Source organism: Podarcis cretensis (assembly GCF_951804945.1).
Source record: "Podarcis cretensis genome assembly, chromosome: 3".
Taxonomy (NCBI): domain Eukaryota; kingdom Metazoa; phylum Chordata; class Lepidosauria; order Squamata; family Lacertidae; genus Podarcis; species Podarcis cretensis.
In genome coordinates, this window is record NC_137172.1 from 33,487,066 (window position 1) to 33,511,804 (window position 24,739).

Here is a 24,739-nt window from a genome sequence, read left to right on the forward strand (position 1 = left end):
CTCTACTGTGGCCAACTTGTATAAAAGAAATAATAGTGTTCAAGTGGCATTCCATAAAACACTGTTGATGGACCATCAGTTTCATTTTTATTACATTTATATCCAATCTTTCTTCTGTCATGGAACCCAAGGTAGCACAAATGTGCCACCCAGGTGCTGTTTTGCCCATGGGTATTAAACTGCAAGTGGAATAAAATTTTGATGGCATGGTAGAAAGAGAAAAGGTAGGGGAGGCCCTCCCAAATATGTGCTTTTTGTGTGTGACTGAAGCTATTATCTGGCATGTTTATTTTTATCATATAACAATGTTACTATATAGGAGACAATAATCAAATGAATCAGAAAAAAGAGTCAATCAAGGTTAACTGTAAACTAATCAAGGTTAATTGAAATAAAAAATAAGAACATCAAATGTTTGACTGTTTTATATTTTCATTCAAAGTGCACAGCGGTAGCTCTATTGAACTATGTTCTCCAGCCTCTGGCTCTCTTAATTTTTTATGAGATGTTTTGGGTGAGTCATTTGTTTTAAGTATTGTGCATTATTTTTTTCTTTTCTTTTCCTATTGTTTCATTTCTGTGAACCATTACTTCCCAAGGGGTATTTAAAAAGTCACTCTCTTATGCTGGGATAACAACTAAATTAATTTAAATATTTCAATTAATCCAGGAATTACAGAAGGCATGTTAAGCCTATTCACACACTTTTAAAAACAAGAGCTCCGTGATCCATCCCCCTTTAAAACAGAATTAGCTAAGGCAGAGTGGAAACAAAGAATAACACCCTCTGATAACAGAAAGGACTGGAGTCCACAATCAGCCCCCAGGCCTGAGGTTCCCTGCCCCTACCTGAAGTTCTCGAAACACATGCTTAGGTTTTTGTCACCTCTATTAAGTACTGGAAAATAGTCATCTTGTCAAATGCTTCCTCTAGACAGGGAAAGTCCCCAGGCTTTCCTCTAGAACAGAGCACTGGCATATACAATTTTTTCCCTTTTCTTTCTACTGTTACAGCTGCAAGTAAAATAAAAGGGAAATGGGTCACATTTCAGTGACTGGTCAAGTTAATGACTTTTGCAGTTTTTAATTTTTGAAAGAAAACTATGCCTTACAAGCATGGTTTGTGTAAACTGCAATCCAAGTGATAAAATATGTCATTTCGGATATAACGAGGAGATTTATGAAACAGGCAAGCCAGTCTCGTTGGCAAAAGCTGCAAGCAATACTAGGAAAGACATGGGAATCTGTTATGAAAGGAGTATGAGCAAGACAAGAAGCATGCCTGCAAACATCTAATTTAACTAACAGCTAATCTAACTCTGGTGTGCTTAACCATTTGAAGATGGAAAATATTACAGAATGTTATGCACTGCAGTCAAACGATGGCTCAAGATGGAAAGGCCCAAATAATTTAGTCATTGCTACTGCAGTAACGCTGACACACTGAAGGACAGTCCTTTCTACTCTGCATCCACTCTTTTCAGTTCCACTCCTTTCCATGTCAAGCCACTGCCCATTTCTCAGAGACTTCATTGCTCACAATGCTTGCCATTTCTTGCTATGTTTAATTTCCTTGCCACGTTCCTAAAATCCTTCACCACCTCATCCATGCAATCACACCATTGACACATATCACACCAGTAATCTCCACCAACTTTCACTTGCCCTGTTATTCTCTTCATACTTTCTCCCACATGTCTCTAACTGCACATTCTGCTCCTTAGGAACATCCTCCTCCTTTTAGGAGTCTTGGTTGACCACAAACTTGACATGAGCCAACAGTGTGACATGGCAGCTAAAAAAGCCAATGCAATTCTGGGCTGCATCAATAGGAGTATAGCATCTAGATCAAGGGAAGTAATAGTGCCACTGTATTCTGCTCTGGTCAGACCTCACCTGGAGTACTGTGTCCATGTCCAGTTCTGGGCACCACAGTTCAAGAAGGACACTGACAAACTGGAACGGGTCCAGAGGAGGGCAACCAAAATGGTCAAAGGCCTGGAAACGATGCCTTATGAGGAACGGCTAAGGGAGCTGGGCATGTTTAGCCTGGAGAAGAGGAGGTTAATGGGTGATATGATAACCATGTTCAAATATATAAAAGGATGTCACATAGAGGAGGGAGAAAGGTTGTTTTCTGCTGCTCCAGAGAAGCGGACACGGAGCAATGGATCCAAACTACAAGAAAGAAGATTCCACCTAAACATTAGGAAGAACTTCCTGACAGTAAGAGCTGTTCGACAGTGGAATTTGCTGCCAAGGAGTGTGGTGGAGTCTCCTTCTTTGGAGGTCTTTAAGCAGAGGCTTGACAACCATATGTCAGGAGTGCTCTGATGGTGTTTCCTGCTTGTCAGGGGGTTGGACTCGATGGCCCTTGTGGTCTCTTCCAACTCTATGATTCTATGATTCCTTTTCCTGAAAGTTCTAGAATCACAGAACTGCAGAGTTGGAAGGGACCACACGAGTCATCTAGTCCAACCCCTGCAATGTAGGAATCTTTTTGTCCAATGTGGGGCTCAAACCCATGACCCTGAGATTAAGAGTCCCGTGCTCTACCAACAGAGCTATTCAGAGTCCCATGTGCTACCTCCCTTTTTTCATTCTTAATCTTACTGCCCTGGAAGCTTTTGACTTTTCTTCCTGCCATCTTATGTATTTCTATTAAGTCTCAGGATCACTAGAGATTCATCTGCTTTGAAATACCTGCTGTTGCTCTTCCCATTTAACCAACTTTGATTTCAATGCTCCTTCAGCCTAACCTATCTCTACTATTCTCCCAAGTTATTTAGGTTGTAAACCTACCTTGAATTGAACCATACAACCAACCACTAATGGTTAGTATTGCCCCTCCAAACAAAACCAAAACCAAAATAACTTTGGTTCACACCATGAATCAAAATATAGTTTCTCAAATAATAACATAATATGCAATATAATAAATATGGCAATCTTCAATAAACATTCAAGGAAATTTCACAGTTAAGTAATCATCCAGCTTCCTTAGACAACCAATCTGCTACTGTAGTTCCTGTTGAAGTGTTGGATCTCAAGAAATCAATATTCCATTACAGTACAGTGGTGCCTCGCAAGACGAAAAGAATCCGTTCCGCGATTCTCTTCGTCTAGCGCTTTTTTCGTCTTGCGAAGCAAGCCCATTGACGGATTAGCGGATTAGCGCTGTTAGCGGCTTAGCGGCTTTTAGCGGCTTATCAGCTTAGCGGATAAGCAGATAAGCAGCTTAGCGGCTTAGAAAAGGGGGGCGAGGGAAAAAAAGTCGGAAAAACTCGCAAGACATTTCGTCTTGCGAAGCAAGCCCATAGGGAAATTTGTTTTGCGAAGCGCCTCCAAAACGGAAAACCCTTTCGTCTAGCGGGTTTTTCGTCTTGCGAGGCATTCGTCTTGCGGGGCACCACTGTACTTTTCTTTTTGAGACAGTTTTGTAAGAAAATATATGAACACACATAGATAATATAACTGACGTATCGTAGGAAAGAAAGAGTCAGTTTGTCAACTAGAAATATGTTTGGAATTCACACAACATTAACTGAGGATGCTACAATGTCCTGTGTATGTAACCTGAATGACATAAGGAAGGCACAGAACATGAAGGCCTTTAACTGCAGTTAACTCAAGCTATGTTTGGAAGGTATGCAGAACACAACTCTCTATTTAGCAGGAAAACCCTCAACGAAATGGGATAGCAAGATGGAAGTTACAGGCAAGAAAGCAATGATGCAATTTTAGGGCAACACAGTCTAGGAGAGTCTCAATAAAAGTCATAAAGCAAGCATCAAATAGGTGAGAAGCACATACCACTACAGTCATAAAGTCACTGTTTATTATATTCAGACAGTGACATTCAGTAGCTATGAAGTACGGAGTAGAACAAGATAACAGCCTCAAAATTGTGCACGTTTAGCTTTTCAATCCTCTAACTGTTCTAAAGCAAATATTTTCCTTGCAGACTACAAGCAACACAGTAAATCTAGTAACCACAACCACCTTCTTCAAAAATACTTCATTATAATTATAACAAATTTAGTTTCAGCAGTATGTCAAGTCAAATCTTAGTCCTTTCTGTGCTGGTTTTAATCTTCTATTTCAGTAGTTATATAAGCAAGGATTGAAAATTATTTACAAGTTACACAGCAGCACAGTCAACACATGGTGCATAGGCCCAAACTAAGATCATAAATACACTAGAATATTATTGGAACACTGAAACCTCAAAACCAGTATGTTCAGAACTTCATAGCCAAGTCACAAATAGAATCCATTTGTTAAAAACACACCCACAATCTAATTCAGTGACACCCACAAGCGCACTATCTTCTATGAATCTATCAGCTGCATATTGTTCTGTGAACCACCCAGAGACCTCTGGGTAAAGGGCAATAAGTAAGCAAGCAAGCAAGCAAGCAAGCAAGCAAACAAATAATATACAGCACAAAACTATGTTGTCTACTCAAAATTAAGTCCACCTAAATTCAGAGGGACTTACTCCCTGGAAAGTATTGTAGAATTTATATCTTTATATCTTAGACCTGGGATGCTAGATGCCCTGCCAAAGCAGCAGTTTGTGCAAAGTTCACATGGAAGAGACAAAGTATGGTACACATAACTTATCTGGTGTGAATGAGTTCAAACAGAGATTTCACACTGTGCTATCTGCATGGATCTTGTGGAGGAATTGATCGTGTCCTTATTCTTTTATAGAAATTGGTTTCAAAGATCTCAGACCTAAGCAAATACTGATAAATTATGGAAATATCTCTGCCTGCCTTTAGCATTACAACCCTTTTACGGTCTCTGCATTAAAAGAGACAAAACTAGCTTCTAAATTATCTGCACAAATAAGTTTATCCATTAATTTTCTGGACACAAACCAACCAGTATTTGATCTCTTTGATGACGTATACAAGAATCAAACTTCAAGTCTCATTCCAAATGCAAATCCTGATTCTGCAAAGCATCTATCCTAAAAACAAACCATACTTTTCATAGCAAATTTTATACAGCACACAAATGATATGCAAGTATTGTTATTCCATATGTTACTGGATAATATTAAATGCTGTTTCAGCCAAGCCTCCAAAGGACTGATTTAGTGAAACTCATACAGATGAAAAAAGTTTGAATACCACCAAAGTGTTTCCTCCAGTTTTATCAAAAAGTCAACTAATAACAAAAAGCAACAAAATCATCTGGCTAATTTTCAGTGCTGTAATTCTTTAAAGAACAACTAAGTATTTCCCTCATTTTTTTCTGGATCTGAAATGTGAGCATTGCTTTAGATCAAATAGTGAAGATTCATATATTCCATTGATTATACTTACCGGTGGACATAATGCAGCTGATGTACAGAATCAATTGCTACTACCATTTCAGCCAAATAAAAGCGAGCCATTTCTTCAGGTAACCGGTCCTCAAACTTACTAAGCAAGGTAAGCAGATCACCACCCACATAATAATCCATTACCAGGTACTAGGAAAAAAGAAAACAGAAGGCACTTATAACAAATTTAGAAAGGCAAATATGCGAAAAGCACAACAGAACTAGGGCAGGAAATACCAGTGCTGCGACAGTAATTGTGCTTTTCCTATTGCAGAACTACTGCATTCTATTCTATTCTATAGTAGAAAGAGGGTATTTTAAGTTCTGTAATGCTGGGGCAATCTTGAAACTGTATTGCTATGGCAGCAGTGTCTCTTATGGAACTGCAGCATTTTGTTCTCTTACCAATTGCAAGGGAAGATAGTAGAACACACCAGCCACATACTTTAAACATATGGTGTGTATGCACCTTTAGTGTTGCAGCTCGAGTCCTCTGGAATCAGTTACCAGCTGAAATTAGACAAGCCACCTAGCGGCTTGATCCTTAGGCAGCTACTTAAGAAGCTTCTGTTTATCCTAGTCAATTTATGAAATATTAAGTGTATGATTCTAAAAATGGTTTTATTGCTTTTAGAGTCCTTAGGAACAGTTTTATTTTTTTCAGAGCATAAATATTTTGTTTTGAGTTACATTTTCTCTTACTGTACATCACTCTGATAGCTTCTGGCTTTGAAGCAGCTTATAAATCTGTAAAATAAATAAAGTTAAAAATTTTTAAAGAGCACATTGAAGTAACACTCACTAAATAGTTTTCGTCCTGAAAGGCATAGTGCAATGTTGTAATCCATTGGTTATCTCCGTTCACTAACACATCCCTCTCTTCTCGAAAACAAGCTGTCTGGAGGGTAGAAAAATAATATTTTAGGTACTATTTTGAATAATGAAACAAATATATTTAGATAGATGCTTAGAAACACTGTAGGATTACAAGGAAGTCATCTCTCCTGCAGCCAAGAGTAATGATCTGATTACTAAGAGGTTGTATTAATCTTTAGTACCAATGCAGACTCAATTTTTCTCCAGCTAAAATGGGGAAGGGAGCCATGGCCCTCCATATGTTGTTGTACTTCCATGAGCCCCAGCCAGTGTTGCAAAAGGTCAGGGATGATGGGGGTTGTAGTCCACCAACACCTGGAGGAACACACTTTCCCCAACCCTGAACTAAACCATCACTTAACCACAGCAAAGTTGTGCTAACCATAGGAAAGCAATTTGGAGTTGGCTATGAGTAATATCACAACTTTTTTTACTTCTCACCTGCTGACAGTTAAGGTGGCTTTCAATTATGATAAGGTGGAATCCCTGAATGATTACTACTGCTGCCATCATAATACTAGCCTACCTATACTTAAGGCTGGTAGGGGATGGGGTTTTGAACTCCATAAAGAGAGGAGCATAAGACTGTAAACTGTGCCTCACATACCTCCTTATCTATCAGGAGGTTTATTTGTGCACAGCATCTATGAAATCAGCACAAGAACCAAAATTCCATCCAATGAAATTTCTCTCAAGGCTCCATGTATGGTACTGTATAGATTTTCTGCCTAGTATGCTTAAGTGTCAAATATTAAAGTTACTGTATACAGACATGTACTAATATGAAACCAGCAGTATAATGAGAATGCTCAAGTTTTTTATACACTTTGTACAACATTAGGATCTATGCTGAGTCAAAAGAAAAGTCTAACTAGTCCAGTAACCTACTTTCCACAGCAGCCAACCAGATTCTTTCAAGGAAGCCCACAACCAAGCTGTGAGAAGGCAATTGCTCTCCCATAGCACGCCCTCTCTCAGCAACTAGTATTTAGTTGCACAAATATGGAGATTCCATCAACAGCCAATGATAGACCTATGCTTCATGAAATATAACAGCTTTAACTCCCCAGAAATATAGCCAACTTGTGGAAGTAAAGTTGCCTTTCTCAAACATCAACCCATCAACCAACAGCCCTCTACCATGGCATGCTGCCTTTGAAACTGGGAAAATTGTCATACTGCATGGGTGGCAGCTGTTCAAAGTTGTTTGTGTTTTTTAAAAAGCAAGTTAACAATTCAACAGAGCAAAAACAAATAAATTTTGAAAGCCCAATACTGTAGTACAATGTTTACTCAGCCGAGGGATGCAATCCTAAAGACTCCTCATAGGCATAAGGCACAGACGAACAGAATGTGACTTACTGCCAAGTAAACAGTCGTTGGATTGCACTACAACTAGCTCTTCGGATCCTGACCTTTGGCATGCAATACCCAAAAGGCTAAACTTGCTCCATCCAGTTGTTTCAGGCTTCTATTTTTAACTAGAAGCAAAAGCAGTATTTTTTTCTAAAATAATACTAACTACCATTCAGAGTTGTGGAATGAACTACAGTATACATGAGGGAATTGAGCTGCATTTTTGCATCCCACTGTTTATATTTGGATGGAGTCTAAATATCTAAACTGCCAATTTTCATTAGTTGTAGAATCTACCATGGTCTGGAAGGGATGCCATTCCACATGCTAAAACTTTGTGTATGTGTGTGTAGCTATAGAGTGTGTGTTTTCTTCATGTGTCTTTTTATCCAGGCTCCCCGTAAGTAGGCATTTTAATCATGGCATTTTATTATAAAAATATCATGCATATTATTACTTGCATCTAAAAAATATTAGCAGTGCTTTTTGAGTTACCGGCTGCATTGGCAGGTCACAGCAAACTAGTTAATGGTCTACTGTGAACCTGCAAATGGCTCCTAATTCACTCATCACCAAGTGTGTGGGAGAAACAAATGGCAACCCCTAGTTTAGCACTATGTCCAAACTGCGGATTGTGGTTATTTCAGTGCAAACAAACTGCTGCTGGGTGAAGTCATGGTTTGTACTTGGCCATTGCTGGCATGCAGCCCAAGAATATTGCCCTTGAACTCTCAGGCTGAGAAAGGTTCCCCAACATTGAGCAAGGGGAGAATCCAAGCAGGAATAGTATCTGCATCCATGATGTGGCAATGAGGCCACTAGGTCCTCATCATTATTTAAACTCGGAGGCATTTTAGATTTCAAAAATTTAACAATTGTGGTATGTAAAAAATAAAGCTAAATAGAGATAGCTTTCTAAGAGAATGTATCATAACAGAGTTGGTTTGAAAACAACCTTCCCCTTAAACTAAGGCTATTTATAGCCTATGAACTATTTTCTCTATGCAAGCTTCTCTTCCCACAAGTTCTGCTGGTTGGAATTCTTGACATCCATTGCATCTTGAGAGAAACTAACTATAGTTTCCCTCTCTCCTTCTGCTATCCAATGCCTGGATATTGTAATGGTAGAACACATGCTTTCACATCTGAGGTTTACTTCCTGGCATTTCCAGTTAAAGAATAAGCTGGATGGGGGAAAAGTTCTGCCTGAGAAAGCTGTTACTAGCCAGAAAAGAAAATATTGGACTAGTCTGATGCAGTCTAAGACAACTGTATATGCACATATGTTGATATCATTTGGTTATGGAACAAGGGAGATACTGGAATTATAAATGTGACACTCAGGTTTTAAATTCCATTTTTACTTATAATATGCAAATAATAAATGCTATTCATAAAGTATAAGGAGTTTCTATCAACCATTACTAATATCTGTCACCTAAGGAACAAAATCCAAATAGACCACAAAATACTACTGGTACATTGATATAAATAAGGATCTGTACACAGGGGTGAACACTTGGGCACTGTAGACATATCTCAATCCAGTAATATGACCAAAGTGTACAGACCTATATGCTTAATGCTTAGATCCAGTCACAGAAACTCTTGGGCACATACAGATTATGGCACATTGTTCCCAGCAAGGGACCATGCCTGGAAGTCTGGTTCTGCAAATAGAACTAGATTATTTCTAAACACAGAACTGTGTCCAAATTGCCTAGTAGCTTTTAAGGTACTCTGTAAACACATTTTTGGGTTTCTCCGGTTGCAGAATCCATATCAAAACATCTTAGCAGACAAAAATCTGTATTTTAAAACTCAGACGTCAAAACTTGAAGGAAAGATCTTAAATCATTTTTGCAAGCAGGGTAATATTAAGGATACAAAGAAGAAGGAGTTTTGGAAATGGAAATGTTTTAGATTGGGCATTATTTCCCAAAATGTTCTGTGTTTATAAATAATCTAGTTCTGCATTTATTTCATGATATTTTATTTCAATAATGGAAGCCAAAACTAATAATCTTAACAGAAGCTTGAGTATACATTTCTTGAGAGTCTTACCTCAGCTCTTTTCAGCATCTCCCATTTATTTAATATTTTCATGGCAAATACCTTATCTGCGTTTTTCAATTTTACTACTGCAACCTGAAAAGATAAAATTTGTTTTTAATATATATATATCTATAGTGTTTTCATAATACACCAATACATTTCCAATGCAGTTCATTTTCACACAATCTTACTGCAAATAATGATTGCATAACTTCAAATTTTACTGAAGAAATTTGGACCAACAGATGTTTAGATTTCACATATGCTGCAGTACCAAGTACTTAATGACATAACCACAAACTGAGTATATTATGACTTTATTGATTTGGCCAGCAGATTCTATGAAGAAAATAAGAAAGCAACAGCTCAGAGGGAGCAGATCATGCAGTACAAAGCCCTGATAGAAACATTATGCCAAATATGATGAACTCTGATGCTAAAATGTGCCCCTTCATACTTGAAATGCAAGATGGACAGATTTTTTAATGCTCCGTTGCATACAAAGTTCCCTATATGTAAGAAGATTATTATATCTGAGGTAGGCTGAAATACACTAAAACCCTATCTCTAATCTTTATTTATTAATTACATTTATTAGATACCCAACAGCTATCACTCTCGAGGCATCATACAAAGTGGAAGAGGGATTAAAACATCAGCAATTATGATACAGGATGCAACAATTAAAAAAAAATAGCAGCAACAGATTTAAAATGCAAGAAAAGTAAAAACGTGTTTAAAAACTACAGAAACAGATGAATGATAACAGGAAATTTTAAAAGCAGCAGATTTTTGCCTGCCTGGGGAGTGTATTTCATAGACACAGAAGCATCACTGAGATAATTTACTACATTAAGAAGTGACCTCTTCCCACCTGCATAATGAAACAGGATATGTAATTCTATTGTCTCAGTTATCATCTCAATCTGCATAATAAAAAAGAAAGACCTTCAGTACGTTACCTGGGTAACCACTGCATCATGGCTCCTTCTTGTGCCATTGAGGTGACAGCAGAAGCCCAGGGGCTTGTGAGAGGAGTCCATGCTGTGGCTTGTTCCTATGCCAACACTGCTCCAGTTTCTAGAACAAGTCACAGCATGGACCACTCCCATATACAGCCAGACGTTTCTGATGTGACCTTCATGATGTGAGAAACCACTACACTTGAAGCAGTTCCCAGGCCATGAATGCAAGGCTAGTTCTAAACAAGTTTTCCCTAACCCACAAGACGGGACCCTGTGAACACCAAATTCCTGATTCTATAACACTTACTTTTATGTTATATCAGTTTTTATGATACTTTTTAAGGTTTGATGCTGCTTAAAGATTTTTAAATTTTAAGTTGTTCAGAAAAGCTGTTAAATAAATAAATAAATTGAATTCTATTCAACTTGTAGAAAACATAAAACGAGAACTCAAAAGCCTAATCACAGCTTGTCACATAGCAGTAGGAGTACGCCACACCCAAAATGAAAATACTCAGTGATGAATGCATTTTAAATAGTCACATTCCATACTTCCATCACTCGGGAAGGAAACTGTAGTGGGATAAGGGGTTGCTTGTGCGTAAGCGCTAAAACGCTCCTAGTTTTGTAGTTAGTTTCAAACTTTCCCTAACCGGACAGCCATGCGTGCGTGGCTGCCTTAATCACCGGCAGAATCCGTCAGTGGGCGTTTCCTGAATTTCTTCCAACATAAAAGCTCTTTGACAGAAAGTCTCCTCCTTGATTCCCTGCGCAACAGCTTTCTGCGCAGAGTGGGCGTTCCAAGGGGAGGTCCTGAGCTCTCACCACTGGTCTCGCTTGAAGCGTCTCTGAGCCTCACCTCCTTCCCTTCTTCTTCAGCGGAAACTCTCCCTCTCCCCCTGCTGGTTCCCTCCTCAGCATCCGAGGGTCTCCCAGCATCCGAGAGCCTCTCCACCACCCTGAGCTCCGATGGCAGTTCCCTGACAGAAACTCCCAATCAATTCAAAAAATATTAACAATTATTTTTGTTTCTACCTGTTTACACATCGGTACTCTGTGACAAAGATTTGTATCTGATTTTTCCCTTTGGGCTATCGACAAAAATAAAATAAGGCTGAACCTTGCCCTCTGGTCTATCTATAAACTTCCATTCTTGGTGTGAGCCAATGAATTTGTGGGACAAATGCTGCAGCAGATGACAGCTTGATGAAAGTCTCTTTCATGAGCCCAAGCAAAGTCTCAAGCTAATACACCAATGCTGAATTCTTATAAAAGTATAAAGCAGGAAACATGAAAACTTGGATGGAATAGTTATTAGTTCCCGGAATTGCTATGGTATAATAATCAAGTCTGACCTCTTCCACAATCCTACACTTGTAAAAATAAAATAGAACCCAGGAATATATAAAAATGAAGGGACAGAAGAAAATGTTTAATTTAAACTTTGTTTTGAAAATGTTTGTGCCTACCACTAGTAATAGTTAAATGTACTTCTCATATAGTATACCTGGTACAGATTTTATAAGACTATTTTTTCTTAAGTGTTTTACTGATCAGAACTAAAGTGTTCTCATCTAAAAATCTAAAAACTTCTCTAGAAGTCATCATAGCACTTTATTAGGGCACAGTTAAGGTGAAAGTAATCCTCAGAAGAAGATTATTTTCTTTTCATAGTTTATGTTATGGCACAGTTAAAAGTAATGTTGGTTGTACATGAATTTTCCCCGTTTACTGTTTTGTGTACATTTACAAAACATAGAGATGGACACATCAGTTAATTTTCATACCACTTTGTATGTGTTCACAAATTCTGGAGTAATCTGCTAAAAACAATCACATTTAAACACATATTTTATATCAATGTATGTGATAAATACATGTGATCAATGTATGTGACGCGGGTGGCGCTGTGGGTAAAACCTCAGTGCCTAGGACTTGCCGATCGCATGGTCGGCGGTTCGAATCCCCGCGGCGGGGTGAGCTCCCGTCGTTCAGTCCCAGCTCCTGCCCACCTAGCAGTTCGAAAGCACCCTTAAGTGCAAGTAGATAAATAGGTACCGCTTTATAGCGGGAAGGTAAACGGCATTTCCGTGTGCTGCTGTGGTGCCGGTTTGCCGGAGCAGCTTCGTCACGCTGGCCACGTGACCCGGAAGTGTCTGCGGACAGCGCTGGCTCCCGGCCTCTAGAGTGAGATGAGCGCACAACCCTAGAGTCTGTCAAGACTGGCCCGTACGGGCAGGGGCACCTTTACCTTTATGTGATAAAATGTATGTTACATTGTGAAAGACCTGCTGGACTAGCTAAACTGACAACAGGTCCTGAAAGCTTTCTTAACTTAAGCCATTCTGGAAGCAATACTAAACTGACACTCTCAGGCTGCATGAAATTTGGTTCAGAATTACCGGTAACAATGAATTTGACTTAGGAAGCAGGAGCTGGCTATGGTACTGTGCGCTCTTCCCCTAACCTCTCTCCTCCTAAACATAAGTACACTACGTGATCCTGTCAACTAACCAGAGATCACTCTTAATCCAGCATTTGAACTCAGAATATGAAACTGGTTTAAAATCCTGTTTTAAAAAATTAACAACGGTGAACTTATTTCCACCTCTTCCTTCCTTTGTAAATTCATTAACTGGCTAACCTACCTCTTATTTTACTCCCAAACTGGGAGGCACAAGAGGACTGTGGAAATTTGCAAGCTTTCTGGTCCGGCCAGGCAATGGTCCAATCTATACCTTCCTCTTATTTTCTCTCAAAAGTATGGAGCAACGTCTGGCAAGCAGACAAGGCAGATTCTAACTTAGCAAAATCCTTGGTGAAATCCAAGGTTCAAATTAAAGTTCTTTATACATGAGATTCAAGATAAAGCAAGCAAGAAAAACAGGAGGTTGATTTAAAATGAAAATAAACAGCAACTAGCTCTTATACTTGAAACAGATACTAAAGTTAGTTTTAATAAGTTACATATGAACTGTAAGATACTTCAACACGCCAATCACAAGCAAGCAGGCAAAGCTTCCCCAAGTAAAACAAAGAAAAGGGTATTTCTGAAAATGATCTACAGTAGTTTTATTTTGTGTTCTATGGGGCCAATGACAAAAAAGAGGGAAGCAAGTGATCAATCAGACAGGGTGCAATTCTTTTCAGGTTTCACTAGTGATGTGAGGTTTCCAGAAAATTTAAATTGGAACATTTTCAGTTTGCATCAGAAAATTGTCTTATTGCTTAGAGAACAGCCAATTTTGCATGTTTCTTTTACTTATGCAAGGGGCACAGGTGGCGCTGTGGGTTAAACCACAGAGCCTAGGACTTGCCCATCAAAAGGTTGGCAGTTCGAATCCCCGCGAAAGGGTGAGCTCCCATTGCTTGGTCCCTGCTCCTGCCTACCTAGCAGTTCGAAAGCACGTCAAAGTGCAAGTAGATAAATAGGTACCACTCCGGCGGGAAGGTAAACGGTGTTTCCGTGCGCTGCTCTGGTTCTCCAGAAGCAGCTTAGTCATGCTGGCCACAGGACCCGGAAGCTGTACGCCGGCTCCCTCGACCAATAAAGCAAGATGAGCACCGCAACCCCAGAGTCGGTCACGACTGGACCTAATGGTCAGGGGTCCCTTTACTTATGCATTTAGTGAACAAAGCTAAAAACTTTGAAACTATCAAGCTTGCCTAATAATTATTTGCATCAATTCATTATTAGTAATGAATTTATGAAAAGGAAAGATTTCTGTGGAAAAATAAAAGCACTGGAATGTTTTCTCCTTTCTTCATGAAGACATTTTTATTGTAATTTTAACAGTTTTTTATTTCAACAGTGCTGTGGCTTTATGGGAACCTAAAAGGCAACAGGCAAATGGCAACATGGGTAAACAAAGAAAGAAAACAAGCAGAAATGAGAATGACAATGGAAAAGCAATTCAAAATAGTCTGACTTAAATCCAAATTTATAGTGCAAGGATAAAACTCTTCTTGTTCTAAAAGTGGTTTAAAGTGAGAATGTCCTAATATGTCAGAATGGACTGATTTAAATCACCAAAAATAATAATTAAATATTTAGACTTAATCGAGTTTTTCTGCATTTTCAGGAAAGTACATACCAATTGGTTGCTACAACAATTAAAAAGCATACTGATATGCAACTAAATAAAGCATTAGAACCACAATCCAAAATGTCTGGTTATGCAACCCACATGCCTTTTACATTACACACAATCTGCTTATAGACAAAGGAGGACAAGTGGGAAATTAATAAACTTCTGTTTGCTTCTATGTACATTTACCATGATAATTGCTAAGATCACGTACTTAGAAAGAAGGAACACAATACAGTATGAGATAAGGGAGCTGGATTGTTGGCTAAAGACCCATAACTTTCCAGAAACAAGAGTAGTAATTATTGGACAAGAAATCTTATTTTTTTCTTGTGCAGGATTTAATTAAATGTGCCTGCTAAGATGGTTACAAATTGGAGTTTTTCAGGAAAGTAGAGAATATAAATTTCAAGTACATTAAACCTAGTGGGATCCAATGGGCAGAATTATTTTCATTGCAGGTGCTATGGGAACATATTCTTATGCTCACTTCTCCCAACACAAATCGATTCTCATTTCTGGCCAAAATTCTTGGAAAGCTAAAGAAATCTTCTGAGGGATCAATCATATTGGCTAGGATCCTCCACATCTCCCTTCTATCAATCTACTCTCAAGTGCTGGCAGAAGATTTTAAATAATTATACTTTAAAGGGTAAGAGACCACTTTAAATTCTATACACAAAATCAGATGAGGGGGTGGGGATTGCCCAATACTGACTTGTATTATGAAGCATTCCAATTCGGCCAACTTTGTTTCATGATTTTAAAATCTTGTAAACATCGGACCACACTGTAGAAGGCATTGCTGAACCAAGGTCCACACGTTTTTGGAATGAGAACATGGCAGTACTACGAAAAATCGCTTTATTCTCAACACCTTTCAAACATGGGAAGTGTCTCCCATCTGCTCCTCATTATTTCAAGCTTAGAGATTTTTATAAGAATAATATACCGGTCGCCCAGGAACAGCTCTGGGTGGACCTGAGATGCTTGGGTCTGGGCCTCACAAGGTTTGAGGCCATTTTGCTAATACAGTAGAGGGCAATCTGGGAAAGGACTGTTGGCTAATATATATAGGGCACTGACAGACACTACTGACGGGCCCCTAACAGAATTGAAAAGTACATGGGAAAAGGAGCTTGGAAACAAGACTGAGGACACACACACACACACACACACACACACTTCACAACCTTCAAAAGCTCTCCAACCAGCAGTTAAACAGCAAAGAGAAACAAAATCAAAGTGACAATTACACTATTTCATCCCTTCCCTGCAAAAGTCTGGTCACTGATTTATTAAATCTGAAAATTTAATATTTTTAAGTGTATTTTTCCTCCATGAACAGCCTGCTAAAAATGCTTGGTATGTGCTGATATAAACATTTTGGTTTTAGTCTGAAAGGAGAAAGAAGCCAAAATCCTTCTTCCAACTGTTTTCCATATTTCCCACAAACAGTAATGCTTCCTGGCTTGCTGTCAAACTCTTTCTGCCTCTTCACAAGGTTTGGTCTCTCATGTACTTGTACATCAACACATTGCCGTTCCTTCTTCAATTATTTTAATGGATGCAGCTATCTGGAGAAAAAAAAATTTGCTAACAGATTCCTACCACTTCTTGGATAAGCAATAGTTTAAAAAGAAACACACTGGAGGTAGTAGGAAAGTTAGTCATTTTGTGCTCATTTGGCTTTTAAGGGCAGCACACATATGAATTTCATAAAATCAAAGAATTGTAGAGTTGGAAGGGACCCAGAGGGTCATCTAGTCCAACATTCAGATTCGCATAAATAATCCACGTCTTGGAATAAAGTGACACTGAGATGAAACAGTCACACCCAATTCTTCATTCTAAATTAAGAAAAGCCTGGACTCCTTGTAGTATACCCCAGGGATTTCCCCTGTAAACTATCCCAAGTTATGCAGACTGAAGGTCTGATACCAAGGAACTGTAATTAACTCCTCTCGTCTTGCAGTCTCTTGCTCCAGCAAGAAGCCTTTGCAAAGCAGAGGGATTTCGTGTAAACCACCATCTCATCCCTCAATGACACCCCTCCTCCTCTCCACCCTGTCCCACATCTGCAAGAAGATCTTAATTTGGTCTGGAAGACTACAGTACTTGAAAAGCCTGTATTGGCTTAAGGCTCCCTATACTACATAGAGCTCAGGATCATGCTGCCTAAGGGTTAGAAATTATCAGCAGATATAATACTCTCCTGTGAAATGTTGCTATTCTCTTTAGCTCCCCTAAAAATTACACACTTTCCAAAAAGGAATATTAGAGTTCAATTTTGCAACAGACTAAATTTCAGTGACAACTGCAATTATCCGGAATAATTGGTTAAACCTTGTCCAAACCCTTCAGAGTATAGAGACAGAAAATTTCATCCAGAAGCAGGCATGCTCAGTCTGGTTCATTTACTTTATGACGGAGATGTTATCTGTACTAACAAGTCCAACACATGTACACAAAAGGGAAGTTAGGGTTCAAACAAATGCCACATCTTACTGAAACACATCACAAATTTTATATTTTGTGAAGTACTTCTTTTGTCTACCCTGACTCTACTTCCAATCCAGCTCTAAAAAAATGAGAAAGGACAAAACCTTTCTCTCTACGTATTCTCTCCATCTAATGTTTCTGTAAACTTCTATTATGTATTATTTTTAAGACAAACAAAATAAGCCCCCAAAACATGGACTTGCATCATAAGGAGGGTGTTCCAACTTCATGAAGGTTTTGTTTGTCCTTTCTGTACCTTTTCCTGCTCAAGGATATTCTTTTTGAGATGAGGCAACCAGAATTGTACACAGCATTTTCAACACAGCCATACCATATACATCTTTTAGGGTACTTGTTAGCCCCACTCCCCCTTTCTTAAGCCCAAACATGGGATTTTCGTTGTTCACAGATGCTGCACACTGAGTTGACATTTTAATGGATCTATTAATCATTACCATACTGAAATTTTAGTGTTGTATGGGTACTACCAAAGCAGTGAAACACCAGCTCAGACTGAGCCTGCTCCCCTAAAAGGAAGTGGCAGTAGTGCCAAAGAACTTGCTAGCAGCAACAGCAGAAGTACCAGTTGCCACAGGAACCCAGGCCAGCAGCGCTGTACCAACCAAGTTGCAGGGAGCCAAACAAAGTGCCATTGCAATGGGAATGGCGCAGTGTCCGAGTCCAGAACAAAATGATGCTTCATGGGAGCATGTACAGCTTTCACTGACCTACTTCTAGCAAAGAGACCAATGTTAGCCTCAAGAGACAAAGACTGAATTGGGAACATCTCCCTCCCCGCCCCCCCACAAACATAGAAGGCAGGAGGAGGGTGCTGGCAGAAATCATGCAGAGAATGAGCAGGAAGCTGAAGGGGCTGCAGAAACAAGAACAAGGACTTAGCCACCCTGGGTAACCTACTCAGTCTGCCTCATGTGTCATCCACAAACATGGGAACCTCACAGTTCACACCTACTTCCAGATGATTTCTGCAGGTAGCATCAGTGTTAATCTAGAACAGGGTGATCCAACCCATGGCTCACAAGCCACCTGAGGCCCATGAGGCTTTTTTTGGCAGCCCTTGGCAAGAAAACAACACATTAAAACCTTAAAAATTTGTGGTTTTCTCATGCATTGTTAACAAAAGCACATACATCTGTTTGGGTACTAAATTTGTTTAATAATTAAATATATTGAATCTACTGTGTGTTTTATGTATTTAATTAAGTAAGTATATAAATTGTGTATATTAAGTATATTGCAAACGCTTTAATTAATGATATGTAAATTTAATTCAGTGTGTGGCCTGCGGGTTCTGTGATGCAGTACTCTTTCAACTCGCTTGGTATGAAAAGTTGGACTGCCATGATCTAGAACCCGGGAGAACCTACTGCTTACTTACACCCATTGCAAGAACTCTCTTTTTACACCTATCCCACTAAACAGACTTAAGAAACCGCAAAGCAAAGGTCTTTCCAGATCATTTTTCCTTCCAGTACTGTGACCATATATTGATAGCTTTAGAAAGATTGTACAAAATGTTCAGCCCACAAATCCTTAAATATGCAAAGCAAAGCAAATAAACAAACAAACAAACAAATAAAGTGACATTAGTAATGAGGTCCTAATGCCCCTACAAAAATAAGTGCAGAAAACCAACAAACTGTGGAATGAATTGAATTCAAGTGCCCAACAGTGCATACAATGCATTTCCACATCAAAAAAGCTTAGAAGTATATCCTGTGATTTAGTTGTACATATGATTCTTCCACAGGCCCATTCAACATCTAAATAACTCTTACCTCCCCAAAGGCTCCTCGGCCAATCACCTTCAAGATTTCAAAGTCTTCTTTATGTAGTCGCATCTGTTTCACTTTAGACGTGAAAGGCTTGGCTGGAACAAAGGAAAATATCAATCATTTTAGGCAGAGTAACAATATTAATATATTAAAAACCTGTACACAACTAACATTTAAGAATGAGTGGTATAACCCATTATCTACCAAAAACTAATCAAAATTATCAGGATTTGACAACATGCTCACAGTAGACATCATTCTAAATACATACAGCAAGTATTTGAAATACCTCCATGGTATTTACATATTACCGTCTGCAGAAATTTTTGAAATTAAAATCTTATTGAGCTTTTTTTTGGGGGGGGAACTAAGTTGTTGAGCCCCCCCCCCCATTTTTTTTGGCCAAAGTTGCTGAGTTTTTTTTTTGCAAAATCACAAATAAATTAGATGTTTTTGAGCTATTTATTAGGAAAATCAGCAAAAACGATGCTGCCCGACATCAGTTGCCATATGTTCCCGGACATTTAGCTGATTTCTGGCCGGATTCTGCTTTTGACTGTGGTATTCCAGCTGTGCCCAGGAAATTCTGGAAATATGGCACCCTTAAGCTAGAAGGTTGTTCATCTATCCAGATCAAAATGGGAGCAATCTACAGTTATTTAAAGTTTAAAATTAAATAAATAGGATTGGGAAATACTATCATGAATTTCCATATTGTAGCTTTTTGATACCTTAAAGAGCTACGCAAAAGAATAGACTCTGGAAAAGAACTGTGGTTTGTCATGTGGGGATTGCGGAAAACTTCACCTGTCAATTTTTTCTCTTTTTTCTGGCTCTCATTTCCTTTGGTCATTCTACAGAACTCACAAAACACAAAGGCTGAGAAAACAGAACTGACAGTCTAAACCAAATGGACAGTCTGTGATAAGTTGTCATGAGATAGAAGAGGTAACTCATTATAAACACATTTCAGCTATAACCTAAGAGGAGTCCAATTGGAGGGTTATGGGCAGAGCCCTTCATATTAGTTGTCCACTGAACTCGAAATTTCCCCACCAGCTCACAGCCATTTGAACACTAGAGGAAAGGGCCATAGCTCAGTGGTGGTGTATCTGCTTTGCATACAAAGAGTCCCAGGCTCAATCCCTGCCATCTCCAGGTCGGGCTGGGAATGTCCCCCACATGGAAGCCACTGCCTAGCAGTGGAAGCAATACTGAGCTAGATAGACTAGTTGCCTGACTCAGTATGAGACAGCTTCCTGATTTCGAGAACCCAGAAATGCTCCTGCAAGTTATCCTTGTGCCAAGGTTTTATTAAGCACCTGAACAATTTAAGCACCTTGTGGGCTGTGGTAGAGCCATCTGCTTTGCATGTGAAAGGTTCCATCTTCAGTATCCGCATATAGGTTTGGAATAGGCTCATATGTGAAACCTTTGAGAGTTGCTGCCATTGTTGATACTACTGACCTACATGGGCTCATAGTCTAAGTGTAAGGCAGCTTCCTACATTCTTAAGAAACAGGGTGTAAGAAAAAGTATACTTTCAAGGAAAATGTACATATCAAAAATATAGGAGTCAATCTGAATTTATGATGCAAGTTTCTTAATTTTGATATTTTGGACTACTCCTCTAACCCACTGATCTCTTTGTGTCTCTCTGATGCCTATTACCCTTCCCTCTCTTTATTTGATATTAGATTCCTCATGTCTCTACTTCTCCTTAGATTTAACCAAGTAATTGACAATCTAATCTACATACTGCTTGTATAATGTTTATTTTGGTTTTTTTTAACTGCAACTTTTTTCCATTCTAAACTTTGGTTTGTTGTTTGGCTATTAATTCCCCCTTATATGAATGGTGCACCATGACTCTTAGCTAAAGATCTCAAACACGTGCTGGTGGAGTGTACATTCATGTGTATGTGCAGGCGAGGTCATGCATTAATAAGAAGCTGTCGTGGGAATACTTGAAAAATAAGCACTGGTAAAAGTAGTGGGGGGGGGGAGAGTAACTTCTAAAATATGCCTGTGCTACATCTGATGATTTATGATATCACTACATCTTTAATAATGTTTAGAATACTTTTCATGACTAAGAAAATAGTTAAGGAACTATGTGACCATAGGGTTCCATAAAGACAGATAGTGCAAGAATAATTAATTCCCTGGGCCATTTATTTTTGAACAGCTCTAACTTGAGAGGTCAATTTGCTGTATCATCAACATCATCATAATTTCTCTGTATGTAAACATCTGCAGTCTTTGCAGCAGCAAAATCATTAAGAAAAAAACTCAGTGGCCAAACTATGAAGATGTTCTCTCACAGCAGTTTCATTGCTTGGTCAGCGAAGAGGTCTGAGCAAGCAGCTACTGCTTACTGGATAAGAACATAAGAAAAATTCTGCTGGGTCAGACCAAGGATCAACCTAGCACATCATCACATTTCTAATATTAACTATGCAGATACTTTTAAGACTCCCACAAGCAGATCGTGAAAGCAACAGTCCTTGTCATTTTGCTTCCTTTATCATCACTGAACATAAACAAAGCTTCTATCATGTCACCTCTCGCTCACCTTTTCTTTGAATCAAAAAGCCCAAATGCAGCCTTTCGTTACATTGGCAAACTGGAATCTTGTGCAGATGAAACAAGCAGAAGAGCACAACATTGACCTCTAATGAAATTTGCTGCCCTGCCACAAAAGAGTTCCAATCATTGCCCACCCAGTTTAAAATTAAACTAGGAGCATTTCTAAAGTGAATCTACTTCCTAATATAAGGATATTTAACCAAATCCTGTGGACTAACACATTAACTTTTCAATCAAAATGAGTGTTGTACAGGCTACTACAGAGGATGTTGACATGGGACTCCATCTTATCAAGTTCACACACATTACTGCCTCCCACAAAACCAGCAGGACTTAGAATTCTGGCTCTCCGTGACTGATTCTGGAAGAAGATCAGAAGGGCAGTGCTATAGGGCTTACTGGCTCTGGAAATATGATGTGGGAGGATCAGAACTAGGGGAAACAGAGCAGACAAGCAGGGATCAGGTAAACATAGAATTCGGACTGAACAGTCTTAGTGCATACAGCAGGCTTAGCTTACAGAAGGGATAGAACAGAAAAAAATTCCACAAACGCAGAGACCGAGAACCACAAGATGAGATGCAATTAAGAAAAACTCCTGTCACGTGCTGTTGACCAGCCTGTCAGCAATCTCTTTCTACTTAAGAGGGGGCAGGACTATAGTTTAATGTTCCAGCACATGCTTTGCAGGCAGATGTGCACAGGTTCCATTCCTGACATCTTGAAAATGATCAGATAGAAGGTGTCAGAGAAGACATCCACGTAAAGCCTCAAAGAGTTGCTGGCAGTTAGAGTAGACTAGACAGAAAAATGATCTGACCTTTTAAGGTAGATTCCTGTGTTCTTTTTACAGGGCAGAGAGAGTCAAGAATAGCCAGATGAGTCCAGTTTGTGTTTAACTGTCAGTCAAAAACATAGGAAGGAGGACTGGTTTCTGTCATATAACGGAACATACATCAAACCCATTCATGACTGCGCTCTGGACAAAACACGCTGAAAAGTGTGCCTTGCAAAAAGTAATTCACAGTGGGAAAGTGGCCAAATAAAAATGGCCCTCAGGCTCTTCTGATTTGGACTCTGAAGCCAACACAGCAAGGCATGATGCTGTTACACAGGAAATCTACAAAATACTGCTGCAGTGCAGATGGATGATGGCAGCAATGTGCAAGAGGAATTTCGCTGTGCAACCCTTCCTTCTTAATATAGGCATAGAAAATGAAGGGAAGGGTAGACACACATATACTATAACAGAATACAGACTCCAAAAACGGTCAAAACAACAGCCGGGGGGAGAGACACAGAAATTTGGTTTGCAAGTCTGAGCTATCAAAGCCAAAACAGGGAAGGAAAACAAAAGATGGAATGAAGAAGAGTGAATCAACCCTTCACACACAAGCACACATATATTCTAAAGGCACTTAAAAAAAGAAGACTGCAACTGCCTGCCAATTTTCTGTCTAGCAGATGAGGGAAAACCCTACAGTCTGCAGGAATGGCAGCTGGGTAACAGAATGTTATTTACACCAAGGTTAAAAAAGAAAGAAAAAGCCACAAACATCTCTCTCAATTTTAACAGTTATTACTCTGTTTTCACTCTTTAGAATCATTCTTCACATACTTTTCCTGACAAACAGAAAAGTGCCAACATCTGGAAGTAAAGCTGAAAAAGATCTGGCATTTCCTGAAAATATAAAGTACACCCACAGGTTCCTGCCCTTTAATAGTATAGTTACGAAAATAATATTCTTACTCCTAATCATGCACAAAAATGTAACACATTTCTAGCTAGGTCAACTGGAGATCACTCAAACATCATTGGCTACACCCTATTCCACCCTAGGATGGATAATTTAATTTTTTTGTTAAACAATCAGTTTTTAAAAATTTAAAATTGAGTTATTTCAGTTAAAGCAGATATTTTTCAAAAAATAAATGAAATGAAATGAAATTGTAAAGACTACATTTCTGGCCTAACCTCATGTAGCTTGCGTTTAAGATACTCATATTCTGCTTCAAAGTCCTGATGGTCTCTCAGAGTGGTTTACAAAAAGGTTATTGCAATAAAAACCATATTCAAACCTGGTATCAGAAACAGAAATAATGTGGTGACCTATGGTACAATTGTTCAGGTGACATTTCCTGCCCTCATCCTTCTGCCATCACCTACTAGGCACTGAAGCTTACTGATGATCTATGAGGCAAGGGAGTGGGGTTGAGAACTTTTATCTCATTCCACCCATGACAAAAGCAATCCTTCCCTTGCTGGCAGTTACCAGGCAACAGCCCCCATGGATATGAGACAGAGCAATTTGCTTTTACTCAGCCTGTAATGGAATAAAGTCTTCTTTTGCTGACAGCAATTTTGAAAGATGGACCATTCATTCATCATACTGGGGTCTCCGGATCCAGTCTTTACCTATGTCGCAAGACTCAGGTAGGTAGCCATGTTGGTGTGACACGGTCGAAATAAATAAATAAAAATTTAAAAAAATTAAAAATAGCCTAAAGGTAAAGGTAAAGGGACCCCTGACCATTAGGTCCAGTCATGACCGACTCTGGGGTTGCAGCGCTCATCTCGCTTTATTGGCCAAGGGAGCCGGTGTACAGCTTCCGGGTCATGTGGCCAGCATGACTAAGCTGCTTCTGGCGAACCAGAGCAGCGCATGGAAACGTCGTCTTAAAAAGGTAAAGGGACCCCTGACAGTTAAGTCCAGTCGTGAATGACTCTGGGGTTGCAGTGCTCCTCTCGCTTTACTGGCCGAGGGAGCCGGCGTTTGTCCACAGACAGTTTTTCCGGGTCATGTGGCCAGCATGACTAAGCCGCTTCTGGCGAACCAGAGCAGCGCACGGAAACACCATTTACCTTCCTGCCAGAGTGGTACCTATTTATCTACTTGCACTTTGATGTGTTTTTGAACTGCTAGGTTGGCAGGAGCTGGGACCGAGCAATGGGAGCTCACCCCATCGTGGGGGTTTGAACCGCCGACCTTCCAATAGGCAAGCCCTAGGCCACAGCGCCACCCGCAAAAGCTCATACCTAGAACAAATTTAGTTGGTCTCTAAGGTGCTACTAGACTATTTTTAATTTTTTGAATTTTTAAAAATTTTAATTTATTTTACCTATGTTGGTTTGACAGAAAATTAACTTTTAATTTATTTTATATGCACCATTACATT

General features: G+C 39.3%; 1 protein-coding gene across 4 annotated transcripts in view; it reads right to left on the minus strand.

Moving 5' to 3' along the window:
* The window catches only part of CDC42BPA (CDC42 binding protein kinase alpha), a 156,495-nt gene that overhangs the window by 94,730 nt on the left and 37,026 nt on the right, over positions 1 to 24,739 (minus strand). For all 4 annotated transcript variants that reach the window (XM_079969154.1, XM_079969153.1, XM_079969152.1 and 1 more), the window contains exons 2-5: positions 18,977 to 19,068; positions 9,632 to 9,715; positions 6,138 to 6,233; positions 5,337 to 5,485 (exon numbers count right to left, since the gene is read on the minus strand). In XM_079969154.1, coding sequence (XP_079825280.1) covers positions 5,337 to 5,485; positions 6,138 to 6,233; positions 9,632 to 9,715; positions 18,977 to 19,068 — 421 coding nt within the window. The remainder of the gene's footprint in view (positions 1 to 5,336; positions 5,486 to 6,137; positions 6,234 to 9,631; positions 9,716 to 18,976; positions 19,069 to 24,739) is intronic.